This window comes from Diabrotica undecimpunctata, chromosome 5 (assembly GCF_040954645.1).
Source record: "Diabrotica undecimpunctata isolate CICGRU chromosome 5, icDiaUnde3, whole genome shotgun sequence".
Taxonomy (NCBI): domain Eukaryota; kingdom Metazoa; phylum Arthropoda; class Insecta; order Coleoptera; family Chrysomelidae; genus Diabrotica; species Diabrotica undecimpunctata.
In genome coordinates this window covers 123,803,913-123,827,368 of record NC_092807.1, presented here as the reverse complement: position 1 = coordinate 123,827,368, position 23,456 = coordinate 123,803,913, and the positions used below count along the sequence as shown (strand labels likewise).

The following is a 23,456-nucleotide window of genomic DNA, read 5'->3' as shown; positions in this document are numbered from 1 at the left end:
CACACATTACTGTGGTTGTCTTTGCTTTTTCTCAGCTTGTCACAAATCCAACTCTTTTCTGACCTTTCTCCGCAGCAATCTTACATGGTCGCTGAACCGTGGTAATCCTGATTTCATCACAGTTGAAAATTGATATTTTTCCAAGAGACATCGTAAATTTTGGGAAAAAAATATCACTTCATTACGGTTAAACGCCGTTATGTGGCCTCAGGTATTCTTAGTAAAATTTTATGACGAAACATAAAACTAGCTAACCAGTCCTTTCCTTTTCTTTACTAAAAGGGGCCTCTCTGTAGTATTTGCTTTTGATATTTGCTATAAAAGAGTATAGCTTCTTCATTTGATTGGCAAGTTCTTGTTCAGCTTCCACAGCACTGGTTTACGGCCTAATGCAAGTGAACATAAATTATTAGTTTTCCTTGTTTCTTGTAAGGTAGACTTTGGAATACCGAACCTCTCAGAAGCTTGTTTTTCTGATAACCTTTTTAGGATAGCTTGCAATGCCACTTGTAACGTAACTGCTCCTCAGTTCATTTTATGACAGATAATTAATCAATTATTTTCATCTGTTTATGTGCAATTGACGAAGGCCAAATCCCTTCCTTGACACTGGCACCAAATCATCATCCAGCCGCAAGAGTCCACTGCTGAACATAGGCCTCTTCCTCATATTTCCAACCCCGTCTATCTTGCGCCGCTCTTATCCAGTTTTTATTGAGTCTTCTTAAATCGTCAGTCCATCTTGTAGGTGGTCGACCGACGCTTCTCTTGTCTTCCCTTGGCCTTCATTCCAATAACCTCTTTGTCCATCGCCCATCTGTCATTCTGGCTATGTGTCCTGCCCATCTCCATTTTAGTCTGGCTATCTTCTCGATGTCAGTCACTCCGGTTCTTCTCCTGATGTCTTCGTTGGTTATTCTGTCTCGCAGAGTTCTTCTCTGCGTGACTCTCAGTTTGGTAGCTGCTGCTTTTGTTAAGGTAAGTGTTTCTGCTCCGTACATCAAGACTGGGAGGACGCACTGGTCAAATACCTTTCTCTTTAGGCATGTGGGCAGCTCACTTTTAAAAGTTTCTCTCAGTTTTCCAAATGCTGCCCACCCAAGGCCGATTCTTCTCTTCAGTTCATAAGTCTGGTTATCCCTGCCAATCATAATTTCATGTCCCAGGTATTTATATCTATCTACGAGTTCTATTTCTTTCCCACCAATACTGATGTTCTGGTTGGGTACCAAATTGGTCATGATTTTTGTTTTCGAGATATTTATATTTAAACCTACATTTTCTGTAGCCACAACGAGTTCCTGTACCATCTCTCTTGCCATACCTAGATCTTCAGCTATTATAAGTATATCATCGGCGAAACGTAAGTTGTTTAGATATTCTCCATCTATTTTTATTCCCTTTGTCATCCAATCCAAATTCTTAAAAGACAAGCCAATTAAAAGCCAGCTCGTAAAATGTACGAAGGTCACCTTTCTAGGGTTAAAAAGCGAAGAATACAAAAAAAATACTCACAAAAAATCACTGACAAAATGAAACTCATAAATTTGTTTTACAGAATTAAAGTGGCTTCTGAGAAAGAAAGTTGATTTAATATATTTATATGAGTTATATCTATTTGATTTAGATTTGAAACTGGATATCTTTGATGAAAGTTGGATGCTATCTGTGAAAAGTAATCATTAAAAATATTTGGACTGATTAGGAGGTTGGCTAGTATTTTTCTTAAAATCATCATGTTCATTTATGATGTTCCACAGACATTATTGGATTACTGTAATTCTTGATTATGTTGTTATTTGCCATGCTTTTTGCATTTTGTATACATTACTAAACTATAGTGGCTTACTAAAAAATTTACAAATTTGAGTTAATATCACCAGAGGGCTTAAAAAAGCCTTATTTATGACCTGCAATACTGGCACAATAATAATAATAGCAAAAATGTCCGCTAGACGTCACTAGTGTCGCTATGGCATGTTATCGGTTAAGATAAATTGTTTCTTGCAGTACTGGCCCTTTTTAGTTATGCAGTGGAAGTCGAACCCCGTCGATATTAATTTTCTATGCAATACCGGCACTTTTAAGTTGTGCCACTACAGCAGATATTTTTAGATATTTTCAAACTGTATCAGTGAGAATTTTGGAGTTGTGTCACATTAAATAAAAGGAATAAACTTGTTTTAAAATGTCTTATTCAAAGGGTTAAAGAAAAGAAGTGAATTACTCCTTATCTCGAGAAAAAGTAACGCAAGTAATAATATCAATATTATTTTAATGTATAATTTCAAATAATCAATTTAGTAGAAAACTTTAGAGAAAATGTGGAGACTGAAGTACCAGAAGACGTAACGATTAATAAACCTAAAAGTAGGAAAAGGGAGGCTTGTCCGGACCAATGGAAAAGAAATGTCAGAAAGTTTCTTAGAAATTCAGGCCAAAAATACACCAATGTTAACGGTAATCTTGTACAGGCTCACAGTTTAGGTCCATCTTGCAATTCATGTAGATTAAAATGTGATGAAAAATTCATGTTACAAGAAAAAACACAGATCTTTGAAAAATATTGGCTAATGGGAAATATAAATTAACAACGAAGTTATATTCTGAGATCCATGTCTATAAATTAAACCAACATATCGATATGCAGATAAGGTAACACATCAAGCCGCATTTTATTTGGAAAACAGTGATCAGAAAAAGCAGTGCAAAAGATTTTTTATATCCACCATTTGAGTTACTAATAGATATATTCGAACTGTTATTGGGAAGATGGAAAGTGGCTTTATAAGCAACGAATTAAGGAGGTAAACATAGCATATATAAAACATTTTGTAACGAAAATATGAACAAGGTTCATAAACACCTTTCTTCAATTCCTACAATGGAGAGCCACTATTGTCGAAGTAGTACATCAAAAAAATATATAGAAGCAGGCAAAACATTGACAGATCTGTACACTGATTATAAAGCTGATTGCCAAAGAGACAATGATGAATTTGTAAAAATTGGTTTATATCGTAAACTTTTTAATTATATATCGTCAGCCTAATTAACAAAACTCATAACTCCATTTTTACTTAATTTGTGAATATATGCGCCATCTGTTTGTAAATTAATTTATCTGTCTTTTGACCAAATCCGGTAACTCCATCTAAATGTAGAAATTAAATATAAGCGAAAAAGGAAACCTTGCAACTCCGTATCACCTTTTGACTTCAGCAAACCACGTAACTCCAATATAAGTGTGGTTAGGTACATCTGACAGTAACAAGTGAGATCTGTTGTATGTTTGTCTTTTTACGTATGAACGTGCATTATAAAATGTTATAATTAATTATAATTATAACGTGCATTTTAATCTAAAAACCATTTCTATTCTGCATAGGGTAAGTAGGAACACACTCAATTAGTTTATACTTCTCGTGTATTTATTTTTTACTTTGGTAATATGTATTAATTTTTGTAAGAAAACCGCCACCAAATTTTAAGTGAGATTTTTTGCCTTTTTAGGTGTCCCGAGCAGAAAAAATGTTAGAATTGGCGTTGTCAAAGCCTCCTATCTTAGTCGATTTGTTTGTACCACATGAAAGTGAAGCTGGAGATATTTGTAACACGGTTGTTTTAATTATTGAAGATGTGATCGAAAACCCCCATGTAGAAAATATATCTGAGGAAGAACCAGAGTGCACCTCGTGCAAGAGGAGTACAGATCAGTTGATACGACCAAGAAAAAAAAACAAGAAAAGGTTTAGAGAGTATGGATATTATAGAACTAGTAAAGACTTCCACTGGCAGCCTGTCAATAAAGGAAAAAAAGACCTTACTAGCGTTTGTGAAGACAAGAGTGTTCCACCAATTCACGCTGATTTCTACTGACATTTAAAGGACTGTTAATCGTAACTTTTTATCATCAATCATAGCTATATACTTTTTTTTATTTCGTTCTTCTTATAGTTGTTAATAAACACATTTTCTCATTCAAGTAACTTGTAGTAATCTTCATTGAACCTTTATTTCAGTTGATAGGAATAACAAAAATGTCAGTTTTGTCTTTGCCTTATGAAAGACAAAATGTTAATGTGCAATAGTGGCACAACTCTAAATAAGGGTTGAATTTAAAAGTCTGTGTTACAATTTATTCAAGGCTACCAAACGCTCTCCCAAATAAACCAAAATTTATTTTTTTTTTAAAATCCTAATCCATGTAGTAAAATAAAAAAATTATTGGCACACAAACTTTAAACACCTGTTTTGAAAAATTATTAGTTTTTTGTGTTGTGCCACTATTGCATACAGCTGACGATATCGTACTAATAATACAATAGTGTCGCAACTCAAAATGTTTCGAAATTGACATAACACTATATTCTCATGTAAAATTCAATTCCCTATAAGTCAATAAAACTGTAGTTTTAATAGTGCAATAAATGAAATAGTGAAAAGTAGAATAGTAGAAAAGAAGAAAAATTTTAATAGTGAATAAAATAAATAATAGATGGCGCCGTAAGACGGTATTCATTACTGACCGACTGTCATCACCCTCCTCACAATATCGCGTCATCTTTAGTTGCGACCAACAGTGATCGGGAACGCACGTGTTGCTCATCATTTCGAGTTTCCACGGTATTGCTTAATCAGGTATGTAATTTTCATAGCTATATTTTGAGTTATTACATTCTTGTTGATTTGAACCTAACCATAACATTGATATTTTTCTAGTTATTACACTATTACTGGTTTACACCAGCACTTTTAAATTAATATTTTTACTAACAGTTCATTATTTTTGACATGCTGCATTATTGCTGAATCATCACTTTAAATCATTTTTGTTGTTGTTTGTAAAACATTTATTAATCATTATCTATTTGTCGATCACTGGATAGTAATAACTCATTTAAAATATGTAGCAGTGTTACTAAGAAGCTTACCAACAACATTATTTTATAAATTTAGAGTTACTACACTCTTTGTGACATTCTTGCATCAATTACCTTTATACTTAATCTAATTATATTACTTGATCCATTTTTAGGTTTAATACCTGAGTCCTGAAATCTCTTCACCGTCGTTATTGTCACTGGAGAGTACAAATAATGAACCTGGTGCCCACATAGAAAATAGTGACTTTGGGAAAGTACAACCACCACCCGCTAATCCTGGTAGAGAACTGGACTTAATATTTTATTCTAGTAATTGTTGCGTACAACTACAACTAATCATTCAAGGGAAAATAGACAGCAGAAGGGGTCCAGGGAGGAGAAGACACTCGTGGCTCCAAAACTTGCGGCAATGGTTCGGATTGTCATCTGCTGAACTATTCAGATCTGCCGTAAACAAAGTCAGAATAGCCATGTTGATTGCCAACGTTCGGAACAGACAAGGCACATGAAGAAGAAGAAGAATTGTTGCGGACAGCAAAAAAATTAATACTTCCTTACAGCATATGCGTACGCAGTATAGCAAATGAATGTCAAAAGCATAACCAATAAATTTCTGATCTGCGGTCACTCTCAAAAAGAGGGTGACAATGTGCATAGCGTCATAGAAAAGCAAGTAAAGCGTTTCGTAAAATCTGGTCCAGTGTATGTCCCACAACAATATATGGCATTAATTCAGATGGCTAAAAAGACAGGCAAACCATATAGAGTGACTGAAATGACTAATGAAACATTTTACAATCCGAAAATACTTGAAGAAGAGTAGGGTAACAATTTTAATGTTAATGAGGAGAAAGACAAAATAAAATGGCATGACATTAAGGTGTTTCGTGTTGAAAACAAACATCCATTTACTTTCTTTTATAAGAACTCTTACGAAAATGAAAACTACCAAAAAGTTTTGAACTGAAAATCAGACTTCGTTATTTGCTAATGGTTTAACATGTGAGTACACAAGCAAGATACCTTTAACTCAAAATAATCAGTACTGTAATTTATTTTTAGACTGATTCAAACTTAGTTTAAATAATTTTTTTTTAAGTATGTCTTTTTAATTGATTACAAATTACTTAAATATGACTAGATTTCGTGTTCTTTTTTTTGGAAGGTTTAGTTTGTTAAATATATAGATTAAGTACAAAATGTTCAAGAATACTGTATTTTGTTATCTGTATCTGAATTTGTTTGATTATAATATAAACTTAATTGAAAACAGTCTCGATTTATTTATTAATATCAAAAACAAAAGTTCTAGGTAATTGTTAATGTGTAATACAATCTCTTTGGATCCAATGTTAACAAATACCAAAAATTAGTTCCCAAAATTGTTGTTAAGCCTAAAAACTAACGTAAACCGCAGAAAAAAATAGTAAATCAAATTGTAGTAACATATTTCATAAATAATGTCATAACTAAAAATAATATTTCATTTCGAATATAGTGGAACCTCGATTAACCGTCTCTCTATTAACCGTCACCTCTGTTAACCGTCAGGGTCCATACATAAGTTATATTGACTACATAAGTAAAAATTTAGTCATCAATTCATTTTGTTTGAGCATTTCGATAAGCCAAACGAAATTCATTGAAATGTAAACGTGTAATTATGCCACCACCGCATTTTTTTATGTATCTAAATAATTTTTGTTCTTATTCAGGGCCTTGGATTAAATTTCAATAGGTAATGATAAATGATACCATGCTTTTGGAGTTCTATTTTTAGAATCGCAAGCCGAAAATAAAAACGCATAGCTCAATAAATATTACAGTGGTGTGTTACCATAATTCAGTTTGATTCAAATTCGAACATTGATTGTGTCACTAAGTCGTTTGATCAATTAAGTTTTGAAAAATGAACCTTTCACATCTGGAGCATCAAAAAGAAAACGTGTTATTTTGTCAGGCCACAAAAAATCGACAAATGAATCACTCGACACGGCTCTGTATTTGTGGTTCGTTCAAAAAAGAAGCGAAGGTATTCTTTTGCCTGGACCAATTGTTGTCGAAAAAGCGTTGTTGTTCAACATGAAATTGAATGGTGATCCTTCATTTAAAGGAATTAGCGGTTGGTTGGAAAAGTTCAAAAATCGCCACGGTATACGGGAACTGAAAATCGAAGGTGAAAAATTTAGCGCCGCAGGTATTGAAGTCGTTGACGAATATAAAAGAAAGTTTTAAGCTATGATCGATGAATATGGTTTGACACGCGATCAAGTGTTCAATGCAGATGAACACTGAAACTGGTTTAAACTACAAAGCATTGCCAAGGAAAACACTCACTGCACTATCTGAATATGCACCCGGATTTAAAATGCAAAAGGAACGAATCGCAGCAATGATGTGTTCAAATGCAAGTAGTGACCATCGCCTTCCTTTTATTATCGATTAGTACAGCAAAAAAACCACGTTGTTTCAAGAGCATAGATATGAACGCGCTTTCTCCTAACGCGCGGAAAGATTCGCTGACTGGTTCAAAAAGGTATGTACTGCAAACCAAAATTTGTTTATCTATTTTTCTAACGTCTTGTTGATGACAATTGGTGGTATTCTCGGCAAGAAGAAGCAAATAAGGTAGATTTGATTATTTTACGTCGATTAAGAAATTCAGCAATTGCAAAATGTGAAGTAACAATAAAACAAACAAAGATTTCAGAATATTTTAAATCAAATTGATTCGACTGTACTATAATAAATCCCTCTTATATTGTCAAATAAAATATACAAATAAAATTTGAGAGTTATACTATGAATTTTTTTTATGTTCTCTTAACCGTCTTTTCAATTATCCGTCATACCCTTGGTCCGGTGCCCTGACGGATAATCGAGGTTCCACTGTATTTTGCTTAGAGCAATACAGTGTTAACTCAAAAATTTTATATAACTTCACAGTCAGTATTTTTATTTAGCTAAGAGTACAAAAAAACTTCCTTTAATATTAATTAGAAACATATTATGCATTAATTTTTTTTTACCTGCAATAGGAAATGATAAATGAGTTTTTCGTTGATTCTGAAAAATCATCTTTTTGAGTTACTGTATTGAGTTATTGTATTATTAGTGCAATATGTCCTCTCAATGTATGGTGACCTATACTATTTTTCAAGCTGTTCTAAAAAGTGCAGTTGATCACACATAGCTTTTAAGTCATTGTTAAAGCAATTAATTTCAAAGTTGATGCAGTTCACATTGAACAAGTAGTGGAAATAAAGTACCTAGTAATTAAACTGTCCAGCTATGGAAAAATTGAAAAAGAAGTAAAAGATCAAGTATAAAGAGCAAACAGATCAGCAGGATGCATCAGACATAAGGTCCAAGATAGCCAAAACACAGAAACCACTGGAAACTGCAGAAAAATAGTGAGAGGCAGAATATAAGTCAATTTAGAAAATAGAAAAAAAAAGAATAGAACAACCACATCAGTAGAATGGCAGATATAAGAGTCATTCAAATAACAAGGAACAAAACACCAAGTGGTAGAAGTATCAGCTGACCACACAAGAAATGAAATGACAATCTTCCACAGAGAAGTTTATTTATTCAAAAATAGGGAAAGCCCTATAATACACAAGAATAATCAATTTCTGACAACATTAATACATAATAAGATAAAAATATCAATTACATTTACACAACAACTCAACCCAATGACAAGCACAATTGCTCATTAATTTTTATTATGTACATTTTTATTAAAATATTATGTACATTTTTATTAAATTATACATATTTTTTATAATAAATTATTTCTTACTCAATAAACCTACAAGTTAATCATTTTCTACAACTTCTTCCATTCCATAATCTGTAACTGCAAAACTATGTTTCTTTGAACAAATTGCAACATGTCTCTTTAAACATGTGCTGGTGATAAATCTCTTTTCACATATACTACAGGCATATCTTTTGTTGCCAAGATGGCTGTTCATGTGATGAGTGAGGTGTCCAGCTAAATAAAAGGTCCTACCACATATTGTACAAAGATGATCTTTTTTATTTAAATGCTTTTTAACATGGTACCTCAATGTATCTCTGTTATTAAATTTAGATGGGCATAAATCACATTTAAAAACTTGAGGCTCATAATGATTTTTAACATGTTTTCTTAGAAGACCCCTTAAAACAAAAGATCTTTGACAGTCTTTAATAGGGCATTTGTAACAACTATTATTAATATGTTGTTTCATGTGGTAAGAATATCCAAAATATGAGGTCATTTTTTTGTTGCATATTTCACACTGTAATTTATGAAACTCTTTATAATGTTCAATATATTCTTCCAGTTCATATTCTGGTTTAGCTTCACAACGAGGACAAATTATCATTTTCTGTTTATGATGTAAAATATGTTTTAAGAACATATCAACACGAGAAAACTTCAAAGTACAAATCGGACAAATAAATGGATATAACTTTTCGTTTTTATTTTCATGGTTTTTTATTATAACAGAGAATTCTACATCTGATGATTGAGCCTCTAAATTTGAATTTAATTCACATTCTTCATATAAATCACTATTTACAACATCAGTTTCCAAAATGTCTACACAGTCATCTTGTTCTACTTCATACTGACTATCCACAGTCTGAGCTTCTTCATCTATAAATGTCTCTTCTGTAGTCACTATTTTATTGTGTGAGTTATTTTTTATGTCAATAAAATCACTACCACAAATATATGTTTGTAAACTTACATTTTCTTTCCCATTTTGTATTTCATCTACAGTAGCAACTTCTATCTCATTTATATTTACTTTTTCCACTACAGTTTCATATTCACTTCCCTTTTCAAATTCTCTTTGATTATCCATATTTGCATATTTTTGGCTTTGATTTTCTGTTTCATCTACATTAACTAACTGATCACATGTGTTTATTTCTGCATAACTATGAAAGTGCATTAATTTTTTAACTTGATTAGATGCCTTTTTATTAGATTTCAACAAATACAATTTATTTTGACTGTCGCCAAAATGCTTAAAGAATTCATATGCCATTCGGATAGTTGTGAAGCAAAACGTACAAATGTGTCTCGGCAATTCTTGACTTAGATCAAGCTAAAAACAAGTTATATTTTAGACATATAGATCAATAATTTATTTGTATTTAACTTTACCTTATTTGATGTACAATACTCCAACATGTCTGCTATAGTCACTTCTAAGTTTATTAATTTCCCGGTTAGAGTATATTTTTTTGGTGTTTGCTTTAAACATGATCTACATATTTCTTCCATTTATTTTAATAAATAACTTAAATCATAACTTAAATGATTAAATTAAGTAAAAATTAAGGTTATAATTATTTATGGTGTTGTGTTTTGTGTTTGGTCTACTTCTCTACCAGGGGCCTCTTGCTAATCGGGTTTCAGCCAACTGCAGTGGAAAATAATAGAAATAATTAGATTGTATTTGCCATTGCCCCAAAGATTTTTGATATTAAGTTAAATTCGATTTTACATGAGTTCGATTTTAATTTAGCTGATTGCTAAAACTTGATATTAGGGTGATATTATGAAAGGATATTATTAAACCCGAGAAAATAATTGTTATTATACCCAACAGCACGCGAACGTCCATAGTACGTCATTCACGGACTTTAAGGACGTTATTCGAACAGCCGCTTTGGTCCCAAGGGCGTTCTTTTAACCTTCTACCACTGACGTGTACTTTCTGGAACATAACTACGGATGTGGTGCCATGTAGACCCCATGTAATTTCTATTTGGTATTGCCAACATTTTTTAAAAATATGACAAATTATGTTCAATTTAATTTCTTTGATATATTTTACATTAGTTTATGCATTTTTTTTATAATATTTTTCCAAATTGTTAGTTATTAAACATATTACAAATTACATGTCAAAATATCCTAAATATTGAAACGGTTTACTAAAAATGTTGTAATTTTTTTATTGTTTAAAATGTTTATAAAATAGTTATGGAAAATTAAAGATCAAATATACGAAATATGAAAAACCAAAATAAACCAAAAAAATAAACCCCCCATATAAAAAACTACAACACCTAACCTTTAGCAATTTTGGAATTCAGATAAAAAGTTACTTTGCACATTCTTTACAAATATTAGCTCTACAGTTATCACACATTGATATCTTACAAACATCACATGAATTCTTAGTCTTTTTATCATTTTTTCATGAACAGAGCCCACATCTTTTTCGTTTCTGGTTCATATCGGGATGCACGTTTTCATCAATCATGGGTTTGTTCAGTATTCTACTGATGTTCATTCTCAATTCTCTTGGAAGTCTTTGGTTGATAATTCTTCTATTCAAATGTCGTTCAACGAGTTGTTTGGCGAGCAGCTTCACAAATTCTGCCCGTAGTATGTTATTTGCTTCTGGATAGCTTTGGTGTAATATATATGAATTAACTCCTGCGATGTCGATGATGGAATAAAATACCGCCATAGGCCAACGCCTAGTACGTCTACTTGCACTATAAATTGCACATTTTTTATCCAGGACATCTAGGCCCCCTTTGGTTTCATTATAAAAGACAATCATTTCAGGTTGCCAGTTTTAACATCAGTGTATTTTTGTTGATGCATCGTAGAAACTAAAAGTACAGCCTTTCTTTTCTTTGGAACATAAGACACAATTGTAATATGTTTAGTAAAACCGTAGATACAAGTCCCTACTTCTCTCTTCCGGTTGGGCAAAAATTCGGTGGGAATTTCTTTCTGGTTCTTCTTAAGCGTACCTACATACGTTAATCCTCTTTGTCGCAACTCATTTGCAAGTTCAATAGAGGAGAACCAATTGTCTGCAGTTACATTTCTGTTGGTATTTATAATAGGTTGAATAAGTTTTATCACGGATTGGGTTGGTACCGCCAAACGTCTTTCTTCATCTGTTAATAATTTGCCATCGCTGCCTTTGCCGGTATAGATATATCCATTGAAAAAATAATGAGTACGGGCATCAGTAAGAATCAAGACCTTCAGACCATACTTATTGGATTTATTTGGCATGTACATGCGAAACTTTACACGCCCTCTAAAACCTATGAGCATCTCATCAATACAGGTGTAATGGCCCATACAGTACTGTTTCTGACAATTATTTATAAATTTATTAAAAATACCTGATATTGTTGAAACATGATTATTTTCTTTTCTTTCCACTCGGTCTTCGGGGTTGTCAAAACGTAGACAGCTTAAAATCATTAGCATTCTTTCCCGAGACATCACACAACGGAATATATCATGGCCACTGCCGTCTGTTGCAAACAAACACTGAATGTCCTCGTTGTTTGATTTGAAAACAGAGCTGTAGTATAATATGCCTAAAAAGGCTTCAAGTTCTATAATATCAAGGTCCTCCAGTTCTGGTTTATTGAGCCGCTTATAGTTTCTTCTTAACTTAGATAATTTTCGATTAGTATGTATAAGAATTTCAGCTAGAATGTCATTATCGATTAGACACCTCCATATTTGTAAAGGAGATGCACTTTTGCCCAACTGTTTGGCATCACCACGAAGTCCTGGTAAATACAGAAGTAAGTTATGTTTCTCTGTTCTCGTTCTCTATACAAAAGGTTGTGACGACCACTTAAATCTATTTTTACCATAATAACTCATTCCATTTTCAACTTATTCAGCACTTTCAGAATATCATCTTCTACTACCGAATCTGTATCATGCTCACTTTCAATGTCATTTAAAGAGCCACCTGACTCTTCCATATCGCTAACCTCACTTTCTACCTCATTATGCCACGCTAACAGAGTTTTTTCGTAGTTTCTATCACCGTAATGTACTGTTTTGGATGAACCTGCCATTTTCGTAAATTTTTCACAAACACTGACGTGGTGCCAAAATGACCCCTTTTAAACTTTAGATAGTTATAAACTAAATACCACACTACTGAAAAACTTATTAATAAGTGAAGCGATCGACGTTACTGTAACTTGAAGGTAGCTGCGAGTCACAAACCTATAACAACAAAAATAAAAAATTGCGTGTAATTTGAATTTGGTCGGGGGTCATGTGGGCACCACGTCCGTAGTAGAAGGTTAACGTCCTATATTGGTCCAAATGTCGCTGGTGGACTTACTTGACGGACTTTTGGGATGTTTCTCGGAGTCTATTTTAGCACTAAGGATGTATATTAGACGTCTAACGCCATCGTACGAAAAGTGGCGTCATCCTCTGGATATTAAGAATGTATTTTGGAGAATGAAAAATATGTGTTTAAAGAATTTACATTTATTATTTATTACATATTACATTAGATATTATGCATTTATTTATTTATATTTGTTTCCATAAATAAATAAATCCGCTGTCAAAATTATAGGTACTTACAAAAATGCAAAGTAAAATTTATTTATACAAAGTATCATTTTGCATTTTGTGTTTCACTACTTCAAATACTACCTAGGGCTATTAATATTGATAAATTTAATGAGATAACTGATTTGCATGCATGTGAAATCTGACCATACTTATATTTGAATCACAATTATTGCGTTTCTGGGACGACTTTATTGTAAGATAGTTCATTCGATTACATGAAATCAACTTTAACTTGAGACTATCCGTCAGAAAAAAAATCATAGCATATAATTCGTCTTTAAAAAGAAAACCAAATGCCATGATGACAGCAAAATTCTCCTGTTAGTGATTTCAGTCCATTCTCAATAACTCAGTAACAAAAAACAAAATTTGTTTAATTTAATAATATGTTTGTATTTTGAGAACGATTTCCGAAGTGGAAATTGAAACGTCAATAAACTTACTTTAACCTTCCATTGTGGCTTATTCCCATTAAACTAGTAATTACTTTAAAATGCCACAAGAAAATAGCTTCATAACAATACCAGAATATGAACATGGTCTACACAATTTTCAAGAACAGTAGATTAGAGATCTTCTTTGAACTCTCTCTAACTTTTTGATATATGTTTGAGTTAGAGAAACCAGATAATAGTTAAATTTTGAAGTGGGTAGCGAACAAGAGAACATTATAGTTTTTAGACATGCAATCCTACGAAAATCTTTGGTATGTCGCTTTGAAACCAAGCTGTTTCATAGCCTTGTTGCATATAAGATCTAGATGCAAATTGAAGGAAAAATTTCTCTGAAAAACCACACCTAGATCTGTGACATTATTGACCTTCTTAATCAAAATATTATACAAATTATAATTAAATACCATAGGCTCAAGGGATCGATAAAATTAGATCGCCAAACATTTCGCAAAACTGTCCAAAATTTTTTTATGTCATCTGCATATGTTAAGATTTCACAGTCAGTCAAGGATCTGATAGCATCATCAAGAAAAACTGTGAAGAGAAGATGTCTTAAATGAGCACTATAGAGCTGGAAAAGTATTCAGTTGAAGAAAAGCCCTTCATTTTGGCACACAAAGATCGGTCTGACATATAACTTTTCAACCAGTAAAGAAGTTCGCTAGACACCCCAAAAAAAATCCAGTTTATGCAATGATCTACCCTGTCAAATATGCTTTAGACAAGTCAGTATAAATGGAATTGATCTGAGAAATGTTTTTAATGCATTTATAATATAATCAGTAGACTTCGGCAAATATGCAAATAAAAATGTAGAAAATATGCGCATAAATATGCACGTGTTTACCCGAAAATATGCAAATATTTTACAAAATATGCATACAAATAAATAAAAAAATCGTAAAATAGTAACAATTTTATTTAAAAAAAAAGTGTACATAACTAAATATTTCCTACTATTCATTAAGATTTACATTTATTTTAAGTAACTACATCATTTTTAAGTATGAATAAACTTATTTAGAATTATGGTAACAATAAATGACCAAGTGGTGTTCAAAATTTTCTAACAAAAACTTGTGGCTTCTGTCTGAGTACATATCTTTATATATGGAAAAACTTCGTTCAACATCAACTGATGTAACGGGAGCATTTTTCAAACTAACCAAAACATTTGGTTCTAAATTAATTGTTTCCGAAATATTTCCAGCTAGAACACTGACTACTTCACAAAGAATATGGTAACCTTTATTTTTTTCCATAGTAGCTTCAAATTTTTTTAAAATATCTTTTCCAATATTACCTCTAACGTTCCGACAACATGACGCAAATTCTTTTATTAATGCTGTACTTTCGAACAATGACAGTTTTGGTGATTCTAACTGAGTAATTGTTTTTTGAACAAAACTAAAATTTGATTTTATAAATGAAAGTTCTTGTTGAAGCAAGTTACTCTGAAAAGTTTGTTTAGAATCCAAAAGAGATTGGGAACTTTCATCTGTTAACGTATCAATTATGTTCTTTATTTTAACAAAATGATCTGCATAAAAATTAGCTGCTTCTAACCATGTTCCCCATCGCGTTAAAATAGGTTGTGGTGGAAGAGGAATGTTAGGTAGCATTTCTTTATAAAGTTGAATTCTTATAGGAGATTTAAGAAATACTTTTTTGACACTGGATATCATGGTATTTACAAGAGGAAACTTTTTTCGTATTTCCTCTGCAACTCTGTTTAATCCATGCGTTACACAAGTAACATGTATTAAATCTGGGAAAAATATTTTTAAATTTTGTCCTGCTTTCACCATATAAGGAGCAGCATCCGATAAAATAAGCAGTAATTTATTAGAAGGAATAGTTGTCGGAAGAAAAAAAGTTGCTAATGTTTCTTGTATAAAACGCGAAATTGTTAAAGCATTTGTTTTCTCAAGTTGCTGGCATGAAATAAGATGAGATTTTGGTAAGGTATCTTCTTTAAGAACACCAATCAATAAATGAGCAATATACTTTCCTGAGGAATCAGTGGTTTCGTCTACAGATATGTAAAAATAATTATCTGCAATTTCTTCCTTAATATTAATTAACACCGACGAGTATAGCCCGTTCACATTATTTCTTCTTAGAGACCGATCACTTGGAACATTAAGTTTGCAATATTTTTTTAGAAACGAACTAAAATTTACATTTGCTAATTTTGAAAGCGGTATGTTTGCAGACACTAATGCGCGACACAAGTCTTCATTAAAAGTTTCTTGCTCATCTAATTTTTTTGAAGTAGATTGGAAACATTTAGCCATTGAAGTTTGATGTTTTCCTCCTATTTTTCCTTTTTTTGCAATGTGTGAAGCAGTTCTCACATGTTGGTCTATCTGAAATTTCTTCTCACATGCTATCTCTAAATAAAAATAAAAACCTTTATTTTAACCCAACCTTTAAAATATAAAAATATACAAGGTGTTTTTGGTTAATCAAATAACTGGTTTGGAAAAAAAAACACTCGCTAAGTGTTTTAAATGCAGTATTAATCCACAAATTAGTTTTTGTTACTAACCATTAGTACTTTATATAACTTATTTTAAAATTCAACAAAAGTTTTTTTTTGTTAATTCAATTACAATAAAAATAATTGTGTTTTAGAATAGCTGACTTCATAAAAAAAAGTAAAGGTGAAAAATTTTTCTAAATACACACCATTGTATTGTACCATGGACAATTTTTTCTCACTAAAGGAAGCTATTTTTCATTTACAAACAACCGACCAGTACTAAATTTCAAGTAAATACGTTTATTGGTTTTAAAGTTATTGTTGATATTAACTAAAAGAATTTATTTTTTTTTAATTTTAACACCCTGTATCTCGAAAAGTAAATAAGTTTGATCCCTCATTAACTATATCGTTTTGTTCAATTTTTCGAGAAGTATCTACAGTCAAACGTTGTAAGTGTCATTTGGAAACATACTGTATGTATGAAATATTAGATATTTAATAGAAAATATTAGATACTTACAATTTTGCCACAGACTAAACAGTAGATTTTTCCCATATCCATAGACAGCTCTTTATTAGGTTTAATCCAAGTTGAAGCACTGGTTGTTTTAGGCATTATAAAATCACAATCTTCCTTTTTGTTACGCACAACGAGTGTTTACGCTTTGAATATCAAAACAAAAATGATTTACAAATCTGAGCATCAAATTAGAAATGTTTAGGTACCTAATTCAATAAACTGGGAGATTTTGGAAAATCCCTAAATTAGGAACAAAACTATTATCCGTTTACCTGCTGTTAAGATACAATAAATTGTAGATAGATTTGGGGATTAGATCATAAAATGCAAATGAGCGAACCCTTAGCGATTATCCAATAACTGAATGCCTCAGTGACCGAGACTTTCTAAGAATGTTGAGGGCTACTTAAATTGATCTTCTTTGAAATTGTAAATGTTTTGTACCTGTAGAGATTACGTACTTAGATCATTTCTTGATTAAAATGACTACAAAATTTTATACAAGAATTGAAATAAATTGGTATGTTTAAAAATTTTCAAATACAGTATAAAAATCTGAACTTTTATGCACTTTATGCAAACTTTTATATAAATATGCCAAAATATGAAATATTTGCATAAAATATGCACAATATGCAAAATATGCAATATGCATATTTGCCGAAGTCTAATAATCAGCGTAATAATAATCACGATTACAAATGTCATTAATAAATTGGAGAAATTTTAAATTTACTTAACGGTAATGAGTTTATGACTATTAATCCGCCTTTAGATGTAAGGAATATAAAACTAATGTTACTCATTTTTTAAATATTGATTTAATAACCATACTAAGCTTACAAGAACCATACACGACTAACTTTAAATGTGTTTAGAAGTAATCAACCGTTAACAAGGAATGTGGGTGAAGAATGACTGTAAAAAAGCATCGAGGACCTAGAACCCCAATCTAATAATAACCCGCATGGAAGTGTTTGTACTCAACGTTGCACTTAAAAGTTGTACCATTTTAATACTGTATTTTATCAAATAAAACTAAAAACATCTGTATACCTGTATAGAACATTGCAGGGGCACGCTTATGGTGGTTAATAATCATAACATAACATATATAAAACCGGTGATGCTCTTCAAATTCCACCTGTAATCATAATATACCACCAATTAGTCAGTGGCGTTTAAGATACTCAAAACCGAATATAATTCAGTTAAAACTACACTTATTTTTTTTAAATCTTGTGTATTATATGACCAACCTTTGTATTATTTAAATCTTGGATATTTAGGACATTTTTTAATTAATCTTGAGCAATATATCATAGGTTAAATAATTTGGATGGGATTTTTAAGTTTTCATCATTTATAAGGTTTAGGAACAAATCCGAAGGATAGGACTCCGAAAACAAGATTGAAAATTTCGGATTCGGCACAAAAAGCGCAAAAGGAGAAAAACTTATGGAATTCCTAGAAGAAAAAAACATGTATGCTATGAATACCTTTTACAAAAAGAAATCCAACAGAAAATGAACATGGATGGCACCTAACGGAACTATTAAAAATGAAATAAACTGTTTTCTCTCCAACAACAAAAGAATATTTAAAGACGTTACAGCAATAAAAAACATCTTCGTATAGTTAGAACAAAAACAAATATTAACATGAAAGAAGGGAGAAAAAAGATCTTTAAAAAAACAACGCGGATAGATGCCTTCAAAGTAAGAACAGATGAAGAAGAATTCCGAAAGTTCTTAGCGGGTACGTTCGAATCAGATCCTTCATATAATCAAGACTAAATTGACGACATTAATAAAAACATGAATAAAAACCATTTCGAAGCCGGAGTACAGGTCACAAAGGAAACAAAAACTAAAGAAGACAAAATAAGCAATGAAAAGAAACAACTAATGAAGAAAAGAAAACAACTAGGGGAGAGTCACTCAAGTTGGGACAGTTTTTTTTATAACAAATACTTGAAAATCTATAGATATTAAAAAAAAGTTGAGGTAATAAAATGAAACTTTATTCTAATTATTAACACATTTTAGATATAAACTAAATAAAAAATAAAAAATATGCTTCGTTTTTTGTTATTAAAAAAAAGTGTGAATGTCCCATCATGAGAAACCGGAATCCTAAGATGGTCCGTTGGGTTTCTCAAAAAGGGACATTACTCTATACAACTTCCACAAATAAAATAGAGATCATCCATTACTCCACAAGACTCATGAGCCCAATTTGAACATATTTTGCAGTTGTATCAGTCTTCACTACTCTCTGCGTACTTCTTTCCACATACAATGCAGTTTGAATCATCTTTAGTTGAAGTGACGACTGTGATATTGCTAATATTTGCATTTCGAGCGCTGTGGTCCATAACTACAGTTTGTTTTACAGATTTAACCTTGTTAGTAGGGATTTTGGATTGCAACGTCTCTAATTCATTTTTATACGGCAATTCTGTGAGTATCGTGGATTTCAGAGAATGTCTAGAAGAAGTCTTACCTTTCTTTTTCTGTGCATTTGGTAGCGGACTAATATCAGTCACTTTTACCTTGGATGTCGGAAATTGGATAGGAATGATTTGGCTTCTCTGTATCGGTCTGTTATCTTCGGAATCGCCATCTTTAGGTGACCTTAAAACAGACTATTTTGAGGTTGAAGGAATCGGATTATCATACATTTCAACTTGATTTACGCCTTCGGTATGAGCCATCATTACGGGTAATTTATTGACCTGTGATGTAGTTTCATTGTCTACTGATTGTTCCGTCGTTTTAAAGGGAGCGAATTCGCAGTCTTGAAATACGTCTTCGTTAAAAGGCCAAATTCCGGTTACTCGGAATCCATTTGTCGCTATCTGTACAGAAGATGCCTTTGAGAATGCTTCTGCAACAGCAGCTAGTAAGGTACAAATTATAATAACTCATAAATGATTTAAAATACGAAACATCTAGGAGTTGCATTTTATGCGTACAGTGTGGTGGCAGGCATAATAAAATAATACCATTCTCGCGACAGAAGTTTATAACGTCTTAACTTTTTGTATGTGAACAATAACCGTCCAAAATAATAAGAATTTTGCACTCCTTCCAAGGTCTGGTTTGTTGTGCAAAATATTTTATGAATTTTAAAAAACATCACGATCCATCCATCCTTTGTCCCGTGGAAATGCCGGACTACCGTTAGGTGCATTGTCCATCAGCTCTGGTTTTATTTTCTTTCTGGGAAATATAAAAGCAAGCGCAAGAAAATTACCACTTGCACTCATAGCAGCTACTATAGTGACATTAACTCCTCTTTCGGCACTTGTTAAACCTCCCACTTGCTTTTTACCCCTCTGAGCAAGAACTTTAGATAATTTTTGGACGGTGGTCACTCCGGTCTCATCAATATTCCAGATTCTATCTGGAGTGAGGTGATGTTTATTATAAATACTTTCCAGGTTGTTGAAAAAACTTTGGACTGCATTCTTGTTGAATCCTGTAGCTCTAGCGTATGAGGTTGCTTCTGGTTTTCTCAGAGAAATATAAACCCACTTTTTAGAGGCCATTCGAGTATCTTTATTAAAATTGTTAGCAATATTATTGGTTTGGGTAAAGTCAAATGCCAGACAACGAAGTTCTTTATAAGTGATTCCAAAAAATCGCTTTTCCATTTCAAGAATATGATCTAAAATTTCGTGTTCCTGTTCAACTGAGAATATTTGCCTAAACCGACCAAGATATTTGTCATTTTCGGTCACGATTTTATTTTTGTTTGTAACTCGTCTTTGAAGAGTACTTTTAGGAATATTATATCTGTCAGCAGCTTCTTGAAGCGATAGTTCGTTATTCCGAACTTTTTGTACAGCTAGAATCATATTTTGAACGGACCAGTTTCCACGATCAGTTTTTCTTTTGTAATAGGAATTTGGATTTCTATTTGGCATCTATAAAAGAAAAATATATCAGTGCCACTTACGAGATATAGAGTTCACTGAATAAAACATTTTTTAATGACACATTATCTTTACTTAGTTATAATCAAGGTTAGAATATTATGACCTCCTTGGGTATAATCTAATTACTGAACCCCTACTTATAAATGTTTTTAGAATGAATTACCGTTATATGTAAGAATTTATGAGTAATTAATGATTTAATTAGTTAAAAGTAGGCAGGTATAAGAAGAATATCTGTAGCCATATTTTAGTTCCTAAGATGGGACGTCCCGACTTAGGAAGTTTAACTTTGTCCCATCTTAAGAGATTTGCACCCATTTTTTATAAATCTTAACCGATATTAAACAAAAGCTTTAGTGGCAAATACTTTACAGTGAAATGCAATGACTATAAACTCTGTTATTGACTAATAACGTTAAGTTTCACAGATACTTACCATTAACGCTATATTCACTATAATGTTGTACGTAAATAAATTTAAAAAAATATGTAAACATTAACAACTTGTTCTGACGAACGCTACCGGTATGCTAGCCTCGAGTCGTTTACGTGACAATACGAATACGACTGAATGGCGAGCTTTCATTCTTCCAGTGCAGGTGTTGCCACTTGTTACAGATTTTCTAGAATTGCTAGTGTCCCTACTTGGGAACCATCCCGTCTTAGGTAACTCTCCCCTACTACCGTAAAATAAACGCCATACTCACGTAGAACTAAAAAAAAAACAATTAAAAAATAACTAAAACGCGACATAAAAAAATGGAACAAGGACTTATTAATTATCAAAGTTAAAGACACAAATAATAAGGAAGAGAAGGACAAATATAAAACAACAAAGATAGTCGAAAACTTTTACAAAACTTTGTACAGCTCGCAAAACCAGTCTAATGAATCAATAAAAGGGAAAAATAAAAGACGTGAGATCAGAGGTACTACCAGGTATAGAGGGATTCAAAATAGAAAGAGCTTTTTGTTTCCTGAAAAAGGCAGGCGTGTTCTACTTATAATTTCATAATTTCTGGGCCGTCAGTACAACACTCATAGAGTTCTGTATTATTGTTTCTACAATTTTCAAACAATTATGAGGTTGCCATTCTCTTCTTATTTCGTTCTCATTTATAATAATTTTTGTTATTGTTTGTATAATTTGTTATTGTCAACTTGTACAGAAGGAACTAGTTTTTTAAATATGTTTGCTTATTTCTTTTACTTTTGTGTACACATTAAACAAGTCGTGCCTAGATATCACATCCTTCATTTCGTTGCAACTTTTTCTCATTCATTTTTCTTTGGCTAATTTTATCTCCCTTTAGATATAATTCTCTGTAAATGTCTGTATTCTGTGTCATTCGATTTTAAATGTCGTCGTGTTTCCTTAAATTTCAAAATATCTTCTGTTATCCATTTAGTTTTCTTGATTAAGTAACTTCTATAATCATTGTTTATGGAGATTTCGGTAACTTGGATTTTAAATTCATTCTATAGTTCCTCTGGATCTTCTAGTTATTCTCTGATGTTGTTTATTTTATTGTTAAATTCAATGTTATCTTTTATGCTTATATAGTCAAAATTAAGTTTTTGGGGCTTGTTTTTTAAAGTTTTTGGTTTTTGTTGTTGGATTTGTTTTAACCTTAGTTTAATATCTGCTACAAGGGGTTGCTGATCAGATCCAATATCTGTTAAATAGGTCTTTCCAAGTATATTGTTGTCTCCTTGGATATTTATATCAGGTGCTTGCAATGATTATGTCGTTATCTTTACAAAATTCATACAATCTATGCCATCGATCGTTAGGCTGTAAAAAACTATAAGAACCTACAGTTTGATCTGGTCGACCTTCACTAATTTTTGTATTGAATTCGTCTATAATTAGATTTAGCAAATAAGGGGGTCCTGGGAGACTTTGAACACAAGGAGAGAATGGACACGTTTAAACTTCTCGGCAGAAATATGATTAGCGACTTCACTGAACTTCTAAAGAATTGTTGTAAATAATGTTTAATGTGTACCGAGTGAGAACTGTAGAAAAAACAGTGTTAAAAATATTGAATATTTTGTGTTTTTGGTAAGTACTATTTAATTTCAGATGATGTAGGCTATGCTTCCAATATGAAAAGTATTGTTACGTAAAAATATGAGTCATAGTTTTAACCTGTAAACATGTTTTTATTCACATGTTTATGTTTTAGATTTTACGAGAGGCTTCTATTTACCTGAAGGGACCTTCCAGAAAAGGTCGAGCCGATGTAAAAATACCCGTTTGTCTTACCGTTATAATTTCGCCGCTAGTCGAGAAGGCTGTTCGATGGTTCTAGCGTAAAGGCAATGGCATATATAACAGGACATTTTATTTGGAAGGGACAGTTAATTCTGAAGACGCGCTCGCGAATTTAATTGTTACGTACGGATATATATAAATTATTGTCAGATAAGTTAATATAAATAAAAAATAAATTAAATCCATAAGTGTTATAAATATTGAACCTTTTAATAAATTCACAACAGTATTTATAATCTTGTTTTTTGGCGAGAATTTGGTAAACACATATAGTTTGAGGTTATATCTCAATAATCGTCTATTCTGAACACGTTTTATCCTGTGGCGAAAAAAGTTTCTTGGGTATAAAGAGTAGACAATGGACAGATGTCCATAGTCTCCTAACTCTGTCCATTGTCTCCCTATGAAATAATAAATATGGCTTTTTATTTTGCCATATTGCCAAAAAAGGCAAACATTTACAACAAAAAAAAACTAATAGAGATTTGACCCCTTAATTATGAAGCAAA

At 32.0% G+C, this 23,456-nt stretch overlaps 1 protein-coding gene across 1 annotated transcript; it reads right to left on the bottom strand.

Moving 5' to 3' along the window:
- Positions 1-8,380: 8,380 nt before the first annotated feature.
- LOC140440771 (uncharacterized) lies at positions 8,381-10,261 on the bottom strand. The gene is made up of 2 exons (XM_072531140.1): positions 10,057-10,261; positions 8,381-9,997 (listed from the first exon to the last, which is right to left on the bottom strand). Exons 1-2 carry the CDS (start codon positions 10,174-10,176, stop codon positions 8,711-8,713), a joined length of 1,407 nt encoding a protein of 468 aa, XP_072387241.1. The 5' UTR covers positions 10,177-10,261; the 3' UTR covers positions 8,381-8,710.
- Positions 10,262-23,456: the final 13,195 nt, after the last annotated feature.